Source organism: Agelaius tricolor, unplaced genomic scaffold (genome assembly GCF_023055355.1).
Source record: "Agelaius tricolor isolate 1412-34295 unplaced genomic scaffold, bAgeTri1.0.p SCAF_5, whole genome shotgun sequence".
Taxonomy (NCBI): Eukaryota; Metazoa; Chordata; class Aves; order Passeriformes; family Icteridae; genus Agelaius; species Agelaius tricolor.
Genome location: NW_027269265.1, coordinates 41384041 through 41399192, shown reverse-complemented (window position 1 = coordinate 41399192; position 15152 = coordinate 41384041). Strand labels below are relative to the sequence as shown.

Sequence of the window (15152 nt, the reverse complement as noted above, 5' to 3'; positions counted from 1 at the left end):
TATTGGGAATACTGGGTGAGTATTTATTGTTAAGAAATTAATAAGTAACTATTTTCTTACCTACAGTAAAAAATTCTAGCCCAGGGAGAAGTCACTGAGGACAAGCCCTTGTCTTCAGAGCTTTTTTGTGCTTATTTCTCTTGGCTTTTTTTCTCTCTTTCCCCAAAACAAACAAGCAGAAAAAATCATTATCCTTGAGGCACAGACTGAAATTCAGGCTGGAGGGCGACTTACTTTTCTGCTGTATACATAGAAACAGGGTCCTCTGAAAGAGACATTTTCCAGTCTTCTTTTATTCACTGACTGGATTTGGTGGGGTGGGGGGTGGTCTACATAGAGATGTTTAGATGTTTCTATGTTTTATGCCCTATTCCTGGCATCATAGAATAAGTTTCTGCTTATACATGTGCATCATGAAAAAAATAAGTTCCTATTTTAGTAGGTGGAGAGAGAAGGCTGTAGGTAATCAGTCTCTTTGATTTTCCCCTCTGTGATGCTGGGAGGAAGATTGATATTTTCTACTCTGTTATAGAGTAACCTACTGAATTCTTCAGGATGTTTTGTAAGCATGTCCCTTATTAAACTGCATTATGTTCTATTTTAAATAGGTTTGTCTTTCTCTTTAATTTTTTCCCACATTTTATTTATCACTTCTTTATATTTCATGAGGAAAATTTTTGTATCTGTTCGTCAGGGACTGGTCTGTTACACAGTGGTGAGATATTTCTCTCAATATGATCAAGAAATCTGGTTATGTATTGTTGGCATTTGTATGTTTTGAAAGGTTTAATCAGAACTGCTGTGATGAAACAAATAGATTAACCAATTTAGAAGCAGCTATTTTGCTCCAAATCAGATTTTAAAACTTCCCACAAGTGAGAACAGTTTTACCATATAAACCTCTTAACTGCAAAACTGTTGTTGGAATAAATAATAAAAAAGAAATAACTTATGCTTCATTTTGTGTGCTTTGGTCTAAATTTTGATGGCATAAATTATCATCCTATTTTTTGCTATGCATCAAATGAAAGCTTTTTTATGTAGTGTTTTCTTTGGCTATTCCTTTATGTGCATACCTCTCATCATCTTTGAAGAAGGACCACTGGCTATCAAAGAGAGGAATTTGTGAAAGTCAACTTAATTTTGCTTTTCATTATTTGTTTTCAATACTTCACTTTTTCAATCAGCAGTTTGTCCTGTCCTTTGAAAATGTTTGGTTTTGTCCTGTAAATTCTGGTTTTTCAAAGGAGGATTTATATTAAAGGAAAAAGCTAAAAATTAACAAATAGTGTTTGTGCGTAGGGAGAAAACACGTTAAAAGCTTAGTTCAGAATTTGGGCATTACACTCCTCATTCTTTTCCAGTACCCATATGGATACTGAACTTCATCAGAGTGGGAACTTACTGCCATCTGTCTTTTGTTATCCAGAATAGAATCTATGATGATATGTGCATAGTAGAGACATCTTTTTGGTGGTTTATCCAGTGTGTTACAACTGTAAAAGGCACTGGAGCTCCCCTGGTGTTACTGTTCTGGAGCTGAGTCGTGCGTGGCTGAAATCACAGTGATTGTGTGGTAGATCTAGGGTATTTCTCTTGAAATAAATACAGACCTAGCAAACATTCACAGATCAGTATTGCACAGCCAGCTAATTTTAATTGAAACTTCTAGTTTTCTTCTTCTTTTGCTTACCTGCTGTTATCATATGGTGATCATTTTTCACTAAAAATTAAGTGGATATTCTTGTAGTTGTTTTTTTTTTTATGCTTGTGTGTGTGGAAAGCAACAAATTCCATTGGTATTGCTTCTGGAGTTTTATTGCAGCACTGTTGTGCAGTTCAGCAGTTATGGCCTGTGACCTTTGTGTAATGTTTTTAATGGCATCCTCTCTAGTCCTAAGTGTTCTGCAGTTTCTGCTTTCAGAGCTCAATCATGGGATTCATTTTGAAGTACAAACATGTGGTTTCTTTTCATTAAAACAGTAAGAAAAGGACTGCATTAATTTTAGAGCAAAATCTAAATAAAACCATGTTAATTTATTATTAAGGTGAGCAGAGCAGCAAGAGCTGCTAAAGATAGATCTCTCCTGTAGTTACTGCTCATCCTACTGCTTTTAAAACTCATGTCAAAATAAGTGGCTTGGATTTTTTTCCCTTAGCAAATGCGTTGCAATCAAATATATGTTTATATGTGATTGGAATAACATGGTTGCTGTTAATGTCTCAGAAGATCTTTAGGAAATTGCCATGTTCACCTTGAAAGATCAGGGTAATTAGAGTATGCAGTGTGTCAATCACTAGTGTTAACATTGCCAGGAAAGTCAAAGTTCATGTTTTTGTGTTGTCTAGAGAATGGTTTCCCAAACAGCACTTCCCTGTGACACTGCCTGGCTTGTTGATCAACAAAGTCACTGTGGTGCAGAAAGTAAGACAGTTCTTAGGGGGCTCATTTAGCCCAAATGCTGATGAATGAGATCCCCATAGTTCTAGATCCACAAAAGGTTCTGGTAGGTGAATTCTCTCATTCTAGATTATTTTTGTAAACCTTGGGAAATTATACTGCCTGTGACACAAAGCACTGAACAAGACTGGTTCTATAAAGGTGATGGGTGACAATGTGCTGAGTTTCAGTTTAATTTCTGTAATGAATATATTTTAGCCTAATTGTAAATATATGTCACTCAGGTAGTGAGCACACCCAGACTTTTCACATGACCTCTAAGCAGCATCATTGTCCATTCTCATATGTTAAGTGTTAATACACCACCCCCTTTTACTTATGTGTCTCTGCACTGAGCAGTGCAAAAGTAAAGAGAAGACTCCTTACTGAGGCACTGCTGCTGAGATGTCTGTAGATGAGTCTGTTCATCTGCATGTAGGGATTGAAATTTATTTCCATTGAGCTCAGTGATATGTCATTCCTGCTGTAGAAAGAAAAAAAAAGACCTATCTTTACTGAATTTCACTGTGGGGAATACTAGTTTTAAGCATTCATAAAAAATAAGTATGGAGTTAATAACTTGTGTTAGCAGCTTGGTTTCAGTTTGTTCTCTACTCTCACAACTCAGGTATTAGGCTGACTTACATCTGTATTAGGTGCAATTCTCTCTTGGCTGTGTTTACCCATAAAGAGGCAAATTATTTAAGTGACACGTATCTCCAGATAACGTGCATTTTTGCCTAACCTAATGCAAGTCACTGACTACAGCAACAGTCCTTGACTCTTGTAATAATTCAGGTGATAATGCAGCTCTGTTTATTACAAACAGTAGGGAAAAAAAACAGTACCTAAATTTAAAATTACTTGAGTTTTAGTTCTGAGGCATTATTCTGCCACTGTAATTTCTAAATATGTACCAAAAAAAAATTAAGGGAACTAGTCTGTATAACATTAGAAGTTAGGACCCAATAAGTTTCATAAACCTAGGATGTTGGAACATAGATGATGGAGTTAGGAATGCCTTTTTTTTTTTTTTTTTTTTTGCAAGTTCTGCCCTGACAAAGAGCTAAATGTCAGTAAAAATTTTGTGCTGACCAAAGACACTTGGAGATAATTTTACTTTTTATTTCTCAGGCTATTGATGACACCAAATCGTGTATCTTTAGTTGGTATATAAGAATTTAACAGTGAAAATATTTAATGAGGCCTCATTCTCTCTACCAGATATACCACAAGAAACAAACAGCTACAGTGGCAGTTAATTTACATTTTTAGAACAAACAGTGCCTAATTTAATGGTGAGGTTTGATTACTTTGAAGAACTTACTCAAGGTGCACCACTTCTGTGTGATACTCTGGGGGCGTTGTTTGTTCATCTTTCCTCTTTTCTGCACTTCCCACATTTCTTTCCTTGCCTTAGGTGAGTGGCTTTCAGTCTGAGCATCTGGGATCACCTAAATTGACAGAAATTTGCTCTTAGACAAAATAAAAAAACCAACACGTAGCACCAGAAAAGTTCATATGTAATGAGGAGAGTTCATAATGGTTTCCAGGTGTGACTTTTCTGAGAAATGGGCAACATTAAATATGGTTCAGAATAAGTATTTGTTACCCATTCATAGATGGAGCAGCTCTTAACCTCCAGTTACTGCATCGCTTCTCCCTCCTAATATTTCTCCTTCCCTATGACAGATGTCAACACTCTGGGTGCTTCCCTCCTTATGCTAGGTGGAGTTCAGCTTAAGAGTTCATTCCTAAAGACCTTGAGTCTGACCTTTTCTCTGGGGTTTTTTCTGCCCTACCAACTGCAGTAGTTGCCACAGCTTCAGTGGACATTTGAGAGGAGTCCTGAAAATCATGAAGGTGGTTGATATTAAATGGGATGGATAATCTAGCAAATCTTTACTATATTTAAAGTTTGGTTTGTGCTGCACAAGTGTGTTCACATTGGCCGAAAAAAATTACAAGTTATAACAATATGGGAATAGAGTCCTTTTATAAACAATACTGTGTTCTGCTTTTAATCTCCAAGGTCTCAAGGCTTCAGTCTCAAATACAGGGTTTGTATTTGCTTTTTCTCCAGAAGATTTCCTTTGTAAATTAGGAACTACTGTGTGGGTTTTTCTGCCAATTTCTATATGAACCTGGTACAGACTGTTTGTGTTATTTGCATCACTTAAATAAAGGCCCAGACAATTGTTTGTATCATCAGTTTGATTTTTGTTTCACTGTCTGGAGTTTAGTGGCCAGGTCTCATAATACATAAGGTAAGGCGGACTCTGATGCTCTTCCCTCTGAGCTTTCTTAACTCTACAGAAGCAATGGGAAGAGTGACAACAGCTGCTCTCAGAAAATAAATGAGCAAGTAAGTGATCCTTCTCTAGTAAATTTTCAAGGTGAAGTAAGCTGAACTTATCAAGTACAATGTAGAAATTTTAGACTTCCAAGTTTTGTAATATCACTGTGTCAGGAGTTTACACCTAAAACTCACATGTGCAGACTAAGACAGCCAGAATATATATGAAACAGTAGTAATAAATTGCTGGGCATTTTTAGGTCAGTGGTCACTTTTGTCCTTCACATGACAGAGGTGCTGTAAGTATTGCAGTGGTACAGCCAAAGTTCTACAGACAGAGACTGTGCCTGGAGTTTGGGGCTGTGTTGTTCCCTTGCTGGTCTCACACTCTTCCCCACTGGACTTCCTGGTGGGTTTCAAGCTTCTGGCTGACAGAAGCTGTGCAGTTCTGACTTGCAGTGTTTCAGAACCACCAGCTCCATGGTTCACTCACTAGAGATCTTCAACTTCCATTGGTTTTTCAACTAGTGTTTTTGTCTCCAGCAATATCAGATAACTGAAAGCAGCAATTTGAAAAAATTAGGTCACTCAGGTTTCTATATATAGCAGCTCTCAGATCCCAAGAAAGCCGGCACAGTCATCTAGCCTGTTTTTAGCTGTCAGTGTTTGTAAATTAATGTTAACAGAGTTGGTGTTAAGTAGAATTTTAAGTACCATCATTTTTTTCCTTCTGCTTGTGCTTTCCAGCTGTTTTAATCCTTTTTGGCATTTTTATTTCAATTAAAAATAGTTGTCTAGGTTTGAGCCCCTCTGCTTCTTTCTTTATACTAATGATGAGTGGATCTTCAGCCGAGGGAATTGTGGCCATCACATTTCTAAGCACCTGACTTGCCTTGAAATCAGGCTGGGTTGATGTCAGGTGGGGACAGCTTAAGTGTTCTGTGTGCACCATTTGTCATGACTAAATGTGAGGCTCTCCATATATTGAAGTGATTGTTTTATCTTTTTCTTCTTTTTTTTTTTTTTAATATGAAACCGATTAGTTTTTATTAGCAAAATGGGAGAGGTGGGCAGGGGACTGAAGAAAGAATCAATGACTGATAGATTAGGAAAGGTTGACTATAGTGGATGGTAGATATTAGAAGAGTTTATGAAGTTAACTACTTCTGGTTTATATACTTACTCATAACATTGTTTGTTTTCTTACATACAGCAGAAGAGGTAGGACAAGAAATAGTTTTCCCAAAAGATTATAAATCTAGTTTAATTTGTTTGATTTTGGTCACTCACACAGAGAAAATACTGGTTTGTTTCTCTTCCAAAGGTGACACCTGAGTGTTCCCAGGTGGAGAAGCAGAGAGCTAAAAGCTGTAGTTTCACTTTGCAGAGAAGCACTGGAACAAGTTACCCTTATGTGAGAGTTAGAGCCATCCTCTCATCACACTGGCCTGATGATGGTGTAAAACCTAGAATTTGCCTTTGTACCATAGGATCATTGTGTGAAGTAGAAAGGGCTCACTGATCTACTTTATTCACATTCTTGTTATTTTATGCTTCTGGTTGAAAAAAATAATGCTTCCCATATGCATGGAGAAATACAATTTTCACTCAGAGAGGGTAGAATGGAGACTGTACTTGACAATCTCTAATGCTTTTATTCAGCTGTGGGCTTCTTAATTCATTTGTTCACGTATACTGTTTTCACTCACAAGTGATTGAAATAAAGGAAGGAAGGGTTTTAAAGCAGTAGATGTGTACATGTCTGTGTCTCAGCATCATAGCTGCACCTTGGGGTTCAGGGCAGTTCCCAGCCTCACACATGTGGAGAATGGCATCATTAGCAGTATTCCCTAAGCACCTCTGGCCGTGGAAAGTAATTAGTATTAGAAAATTGGAGATTTGTAGTTAAAATGTACTTATTATCAAAACTGTTGTTACAAAGATGCAGGTGGTCACCCTTTAAAGTGTCTAAATGCTTATGTGGTACTAAAGGATGCTCAAAGACTACTGTTGCAAGTGTGCCCTTTTTTATTTCTGCTTATTACTGACTCTATGTTTGGATTCTTTCCAATGTTATTCCTGGATCTTTGCATTTGGTGGAATGTGAACTTGTAACCTGAGCACAAAATTATAGATATTTAATTTTAAGCTGTATAAACTTCTGATTTTTTGCACAGATTAATGCTCTTAACTTTTGTCTTTCTCTTTCATGAGCTGGTTGTACCAACATGCTGTCTGTTGCTGGCGTAGAAGGTCAGCCTGGCATTCCCAGATCAGTCTGCCTTGGCTCTTTCCTCAAGCATGGTCACCACTGTGGTCTCTTAAGTGAAAATTCATGTGGCAGGCAAACACCTCATATGGTGTATTGTCACTAAAACGTGTCTTGGGAGTGTTTGTTGGAGTGGGTACCAGCACACAGTAATTTCTCACCTCCTGTGCAACCTTCCTTTGAAAAGTAGCTGATTTTTCTTGCATTAGTAGTTCACAGCATGTACCTAATAGCATAGTTTCCTGTAACTGTTTTACATTATCTCTCTTGTCAGTGGGCAGATCAGTTTTTAATCACTGAATGAAGTCTTTCATACTTTGTAGAATTATTGTTTTAATCCATAGATTAAAAACATAGAAAATCCACACAAAACTAGAAGATGGTAGCTTCCACAATACAGCTTCTGCACTTGTGTCCAGGAAGAGCTTTCTCTCATGGTATATCATTAAATTTCTCTCTTTCAGGCCACTGTCATGAAAAAAATCCAGATGGCAGTTATGGCAAGGAGAAATACTTTGATGACCACTATGAGTCAGCTACAGCAGTGACAGAAGGACACTCTGAAGGAGGTACAGAAGATCCAGAAGTCCTTACTCAGAGTTCAGCAAGGGATCCCTCCTTCTTGAGATTGGAAAGTAAGTCAGCCTTACAAAATCAGTTCTGGCCAATAAAACTGTTTCTAGATTTTTCAGAAGAGCTGTCTGTTTTCCACTGAGAAGCTGTATTTTCCGCTCTCTGTCCATAAAGTACTAAGTAACCATAAACTAGTTTCATTCTTTTCACCATTCTTCTGCAAGCATAACAGGAATGCTTATTTGTGATGAGGAGATGTGCATTATTGTCTAGTTCTCTCTTTGTGCAGTGAGTAGTCAGTGATACTTGGCTTGTGCAAGGGGAAAAATTAGGTCACAGAAAAAAGATTATTTTTGTACAATTTGTGAAAGCACAGGGAAAATAATTTTTTAAGTTTTTTATGGTATTCCCTCTTAGACACAGTCACCGCAGAAAGCAATGGTTCAGAAGGAGTGGAGGGTTTAGAAGATGAGCAGATGTCTGAAGAGATGCTGGCTTTGGTGGATGAGTTTGAAAATTCTTGGCCTCAGGAAGCTTTTGAAGGGGCACTGGAGGTAAAAGGTCGTCGGATGGACTTGCAGGGAATCCGGGTCCTGAAGAAGGGATCTCAGGATGGACTAGCTAGCTCCTGTTTTGGGGACTGTGGTGATGATGATGAAGCTGAATGGGTAAGTTTGAGTTAGTTTACTTAAGTCTTGTACTAAGTGTTGTGGACAAGGCAAAGATGAAAACAGTTCAAGGGATTTAGTACTGGGAGATACAGATCTATGAACTTCTCCTATGAGCCTAAAAGATGCAGTCGTTGATGGCCAGTGTGAAATGAACAAGTAGTTTCAATCCATCACCAACTTCTTGATCACAGTTAAAAATAAAAAAATATTCTAACCAAAAGTTCTAGTTAGCATGAAAACACAGGAATCCCTCTTGTCATTGTGTTGCCAGTAAAATGTATTATGAAAAATGCCTTTCAGTTCTTCAGCAGTTAAATTTATTTTCTCTTGTGTTGGAGGTCTGAAGTTGCATACTTGGTTTGCATGGTGTGATGCAGTGAAAGGGAGCAGGCTTTGAGAGTGAGTTGAGATGGGGAGGAAAAGAGAGAGACAAAGGTCTCATCTGTAACATCTTTGGGCTAAAACAAGTAGTGCATTGGGCTAAAACAAGTAGTGCAAAACAGTCATGGTGTTTCTTACTGTTAACCTTGCTAATATTGTTCTTTTGGTAGATCACTTTTCAGGTCAAGCGTTTAAAGAAACCAAAAGTTGAAAGCTTGGATCTTCAGGAGCCAGTTGGAAGAAATGTGGAAGAAGGGACTAATGCAGAAAATGAAAACTTTTACCAAACTGCTCTAGAGATCAGTGGACCAAAGATACCTTCTCCTGGACCAATAGGTAACCTGCAACTTCTAGAGATAGCAAATCATTTGCAGCTTTTGTATTATTATGGTTTATTTCCTTTGCAGCCTTTATGTTACACTGGTTTATTACTGAAAATAAGCATCACAAAAACTACATAGTGAAATGCCCCTTCTAGATGAGTACATGGAAAACCAAGAAATCTCTTCCATCAGCAACTTCTTGATGAAGTGAAGCCTAACTTTGTGTTGAATGAAAACTTTCTGGTTAATTTCCAAAACTTCTGGGGGATGAGGTGGTGAGAGTGGAGGATGAAAGAGGTAGATATTGTAAGTAGAAGTTGTAAAAGAGAGAGGGGACTTTGGTGATCTCTTTTGATAAACTTAATAAGCAGAGGAGTTAGTTTATCAGGATGCAGAATAAGACTTCTGGCTAAGCAGAAGACATAAAACTCAAAGAGAAAGAGCTGAAAGCTTAGTCTAATAAAAATTAAGTAAATAAAAATCAAGTGTTCTGCTATAATTGTTCAGTGATATTATAAGAGAAAACTTAGAAACTGTCTTCCAAAACAGTGTAGCCATGGAAGAGAAGGGTTTTGCACCAACACAGATGAGATTTTGAGAGGCAGATGGAGTTTTTGCTAGTTGAATAAGAGGAATTGGAGGGTACTCTGTTAATATAGTGCCAGAGAATAAAACCTAAGTAATTGACCCCTTTACTTGTCTTACCTTTCAATGGAGCTAAAATCTTAATGTTGTGGGGCTGATGTGTAAGCAAAGTTCTACAGTGCATCTTAGTTCTTGACAATTTGATGACCTGGAAAGTGATTTCACATTTTGAAGGCTTTTACATTAAATCTTTAACAACCTCCTTTTTTAGCAACTGACAAATGTAGGTTATTGAATTAAATATTTAAATGGGGGGGAAAGAATACATGCAAACAGACTGTCATTTGTGAGTAGTACACACCTGTCCTTTCCTCAATGTATATCTTCTTTCCCTCTGAGTTACTTCTGCGGCTTTATTACATAGCATCCCTCAATTGTAAAGTAATCTTCCCAACATTCCTGTGAGGCAGGGTCTGCTGGCATCCTCTTTGCAAGAGCTAAATCATCAAAATTTAAGTAACAAATTGAAGATCACCTAGGGAGTTCTTGGTAGAACAGAGGAATGATGGTATCTGTCTTGTGTTTCACTCCTTCCCACACTACTGAACTGTGTCTGTAGCATTTCCATATCTCTTTATGTCCTTTCCCCTTCACGCCAGTAGGAACTTGCAATTGGATAGTTCACAGTGGTGGCGATGGGAGCTGATTATTTTCCTTTGAAATTTCTCTTTGTATCTCGAAATTAATTTTCTTTTTATCACAATATTTTCCAAAATTCATGGTATTGCAGACTTCTTCATTATTTGCAAAATATGCTGAAGTGGTTTGCTGTAACTTGGATGAGAAATAGGCATTGCATCCAAATGGGCAAAATTTCATGTAACTAGAAATAAATACTGAAATATTCTCTATGTAGCTGATTCGATAGACTGGCATGTTGTTAAACTTGGCTTCCCACTGTGCAAATCTACTGCTGTAGCGAATTTTTCTTACATTCCAAATAGTTTGGATGTTTCTGATACCAGAGGAAAATGTTTCCTAACATTTAACACAGGCCAGTTTCCTAGGACTTGATATAGTATCTACCAAATTTGGGGGAAAAATTTCAGTAGGCTTTAGTTCAGATGTGAAGATCAGGTTCATGTTTCTATCAGTAATCTGTTAGTTAACATAAAGCAAGTTATTTAACCTTTCCCTGCCTTGCTTTGCTCCTCTGCAAAGTGGGAGAGCTAAAGTGTAATTGTTAAATAGTCTCAGGAAGGTTTCATCTTGAGTCTAAGAACATGGTAAAAGCCACTGACTGTCTTAAACAATACTCATTGAAAGTATTGGCAGGTTTTTTTGCCTGGAATTGTCAACAGATAGACAAGTAAACTTTTACTAGTTTTTAACTGTAGCTGTAGAACATTAATGATGACTCACAAATTTGGTTTAAGGACATTTAAGTAGCAACGTTACCTGTAAACAAGATTGGCAATTGTTCTTAATCTGTAGTTTTGGAAAAAGTGTAATGAGACAGGTCTGAAACTTCATCTCCTAATCTGTCTTGTGCACAGTCTGGTTCTGTCTGTGCATGCTACCAGTCCCATTCAGTCCATTTAGATTCAGGAACATTCTTAAAGAAATGTCTCTGCGAGACAGTGACTTTTATAATGTAGGGGATGTATCCACTGGCATAGAGTATTTTAAGAGTCATTGTACTGAAGTAGAATGTCTTTCTCCTTCCAGAAAGTTTCTTCTATTTTTGTTTTATTTTCTCAAGGAAAAAGGCGTGATTACCGTAGCCTTGGCTGGCCAAGTCCTGATGAATGCCTGAAACTCCGCAGGGTAGAGCTTACAACTGTAGCCAGCACGTGGCTTGCTGTTTCTGCTAAAAACATTGAGTGAGTATCTTAGATATGAGCCCTAAGTAAGTTACTTACACAAAGCAGGACAGTTACTTGGTCTTCAGTGTGTGTAAACTGAAGATTTTATGTTAGTAAGAAAAAACTTCCAGGATTTCTAAGAAGTTTGAAAGCATTATGTGGAATTTCATCAATTAGTCTTGGAAAGTGCAAGTGCAGATGAAAGATCCAGTTTCTCTTGTTTCTTGAGCTACTCAGATGAGATTCTGCCAGGTTCTGAGCAGTTTACGTTCAGCAGAGAGCTTTCTAATGACTATTCTGTTCTCTTAACTAATTTGACTTGTTTTATGACATTTGTAGCATTACAGAACACATTGATTTTGCCACACAGCTGCAGGAACCAGCCATGGAGCCCCTTTGTAACCCAAACGTCCCAGCCAGTATGCATACTTTGGACCACCTGCAAGGTGTCTCTAGTCGGGCCAGCTTGCATTACACTGGAGAAAGTCAGCTGAAAGAGGTATGCCAGAGCTGAAGGCTGTCACACAAAAGTGGCCATACCGTGGCAGATTCAAGGTGCATTTAGCTCAGTGCCTTGTCTCCAGAGGTGACTTTCAGTGAGTGAATGCCTGGGTAAAACTGTAAGAACAGTGCAGCATGAAATTTTCCCAGAATGCTTTCCCAGCCATCTACAGTCTGCCCTGAGGGAAATCCTAAAACACCATTAGTGTCTCTGTATTTGTAGCTCTTTGTGAATGAATAAGTGAAGGTAAAGTCCAACTCAGCATATTCAGAATTTCTAGTGTTCTTAGTATTCAGTGTCATGGAGTTATAGCACTGTGTTATATAGATGGTATCAACTCAAGATAGACAGTTGTGTTTAGGTTGAAGCAGGTTACAGCATTTGTAAAAATGCCAGGCAAAAAAGCAATCAATGAGCAAGGCGACATCTCTTACCAGGTTCCAGCATCTAAGTACTTTTACTTCCTATTGCACAGGTCCTACAGAATCTTGGCAAAGACCACTACTCACCACAATCACTAGAACAAGTTGGTACTCGAATAGCCAAAGCTCTGGAAAAGGTATGTGTAAAGGAGAAGATGAGAAGTCTGGGCTTACTGCTCATGAGTGGCATAGTGGTCAATCCGGTCTCCAATCGTTTGTCTGAAATCCTGCTCAAGGAGTGTATTAGTACTTGTACTAGGGATTTGTGTCTATTTAGCATCTGTAATGCCCTCACAGGTATTTTGTGGAGGTATATCCTATGCTTATACCATCAAGTGTCTTCTGTATCTCTCTGCTGAAACCTAAGCTTGTCAAATGTCCCAGTGTTTCCTGTGCCCTGTAGTGAGCAGCATTGCTGATTATTGATTTATTAAACTATTTCAACAGTTCTCGACCCTCTTCTTTTTCTTTATGCTACATTGACTTGGAGCTTATGGAGAGTGGAGCTAAGCCATGTCTCCCCTCTCCAGTAACACTCCTGGCATGCTGCTGTCAGACAGCTCAAAGGGGCTTCCCGTTTCAGCCTGCTGCTTCTGCCTGGGGCAGTGTTCAGGGAGAGGTGTGGTACCATGTGCAAGCCTGCACTTCTTGTTCTCCCCAGAGAAACCCAAGCTTCCTGGGTAAAGGACCTCAGCTGTGAGCCCTAGGGTGAGAGGATTAGGGGCATAATTTTCACAGGATCCACGAAGCAGACAGGAATGTCAGGGATTGCTATTCTGTATTTACAACTAGTAGGGACAATATCCCAAACTACTATGGAAAAGAGAGCTCAATGAAAACCGTTTGGTGCCCCTAGCCTGTTGGACCTAAAGCTGTCTGAGATACTTGCTGTGCTTTGAAATTATTACCAATATAGCTTTGTCCATCCCCTGAAAGTAAAGACATTACTCTTATCCTCATGTTACAAGAGTTAGGTTTTTTTCACTTTAGATGTATACTAGCTTTTTTGCTTACATGCTAGTTTCCCCTACACACACCAAGATTTATCCAGATAAGCTGAATATTTAGTGCAGAGATTAGAAACAGAATTCTCAGTATTTTCCTTTGTAACACAGGGCATGGGAGTCAGCCAGGTAGAGACTGGGCTTTGGCAGGCTTCTGGACTGAGCTGCATCCCAGGGCATCCTTTCTCTTTCCAGTGACTGCAGGGAGCCTACAGGTCCAATCAGCTAATTTAGCTAAGTTTTTTCCTTCATGTTGGGTAATGTGTGTGCACATATAGATGCTCAGCATCAGAGAGCTGTTAGAAGCTGTTGTGTCTGCTGAAACTGTTGCTGTTGAAAGCTGTTTAACTGCTGTTCTGTTCCTAAGGAAATGATGTTGAACTTGGAATTTGTTTCATTTGGCAGTCTCATTTACCTTGTTATTGCGTATATGTTGTCAGAAACTTTTAGCTGCTTCAAAATAGTTTAATGCTCTTTTAAAGTGTAACATCCTCTATCTCAGTATATCAAATAAATTGGAAGAGTGAAAGGTAGGAAGAGTATTCGCTACCAGTGTTTACATGACAGTTTTTTGTGTTCTTCTTTTGCCAGAATCAGACTTCATGGGTCCTCTCTAGCATGGCAGCTCTTTACTGGAGGGTGAAAGGCCAAGGAAAGAAGGCAATTGACTGTTTACGGCAAGCATTGCACTATGCACCCCATCACATGAAGGTGTGTACACATGCGTGCCCACTCCTCAGGTGAAAGAATGTTTTCCTTGTCACAGCAGAGCTTTCACAGACTATTGTTAAGGCCAACACTATATCAGGTGTCTGTAATGTATTAGATACTAGCTAGTTGAGGTGAAACCAAGATTTTCACCCTTTGTTTAGTATGGACTTAAAAAAAGCTAACTGCAGAAAAGGTTCAGTGGAATTTCCTGCAGTTCAGTGGGTGTGACAGCTCCTCTGGGCATCCCAGACTTGAACTTCCTCCTGTTAGGTAGGACTTTGAGTCTTTATCAGACGTTGTCTGGACAAGTCTAACCTAAGATGTGGGTGTATGTTTTCTGGTTATGCTTTTAGAGAAGGGAGTATGTCTTCTGGTTGTGCTTTTAGAGAGGGTGGGAGGTGATTATCTAAAGGAATTACTAAAGTGCTTGAATCTTAAGCATTTGGGCTGTGAATCTCAGTTGTACACTCGTCCTTGATTTTGTGCAGCGGTTCCTTGCTCCAAAAAAAAGGCAGTACTTTGAACACAGTCTTCTCTTCAGTGTTGCAGTTGGCTGAAGTGCTCTGTACCCTTCACCTTGGCAGGTGCTGTGCTGAGCATTGTAATGTCTGCTCTTAAACACCAAGCTCCCTCTTGCAAACTGGTAAATGTAATATAGGCTCCTTACTCAACATAGCAGTTTTTTCTTTTTGACCTGGGCAACAAATTGTACAGCCTGGAAAAATGCAAATTCCACTGGAATCTTGGTCTTCAACCTTTCTCTGAAAATTGCCAGACGAAGTAATTCATGCTTTCAGGATATTATTAGGAAGGTTTAGCCATTAACAGCAGAAATGCCTCAACTAAGAAATGCACATCCCCACTGCATATCCTTTGTATATTTCCTATAATTCTATTTATTTGCATTATCCATTTAAAACAAGGTTGGAACCAAGACCTAACACATCCAGCTTTTGCTTATTTTCCTGTCTTTCCATGTAATTGGTTCCTCAGGAGAGAAGTCCTTAGCTGTGTGATTTGTAGGGGTCAGATTATGGATTGGAAACTACAGGTTTTCAAAATTATGGTGAAGTAATGCTTTTTTCTAGAAGTATGATATAATGTTGCTTG

The 15152-nt window shown here is 38.6% G+C and overlaps 1 protein-coding gene across 1 annotated transcript in view; it reads left to right on the top strand.

Moving 5' to 3' along the window:
• Nucleotides 1-15152, top strand: part of TTC17 (tetratricopeptide repeat domain 17) — a 54704-nt gene that overhangs the window by 35948 nt on the left and 3604 nt on the right. The window contains exons 17-23 of the mRNA XM_071427585.1: nucleotides 7470-7640; nucleotides 7996-8246; nucleotides 8801-8966; nucleotides 11301-11421; nucleotides 11743-11902; nucleotides 12381-12464; nucleotides 13923-14042. Of these exons, the coding sequence (XP_071283686.1) occupies nucleotides 7470-7640; nucleotides 7996-8246; nucleotides 8801-8966; nucleotides 11301-11421; nucleotides 11743-11902; nucleotides 12381-12464; nucleotides 13923-14042 (1073 nt within the window). The remainder of the gene's footprint in view (nucleotides 1-7469; nucleotides 7641-7995; nucleotides 8247-8800; nucleotides 8967-11300; nucleotides 11422-11742; nucleotides 11903-12380; nucleotides 12465-13922; nucleotides 14043-15152) is intronic.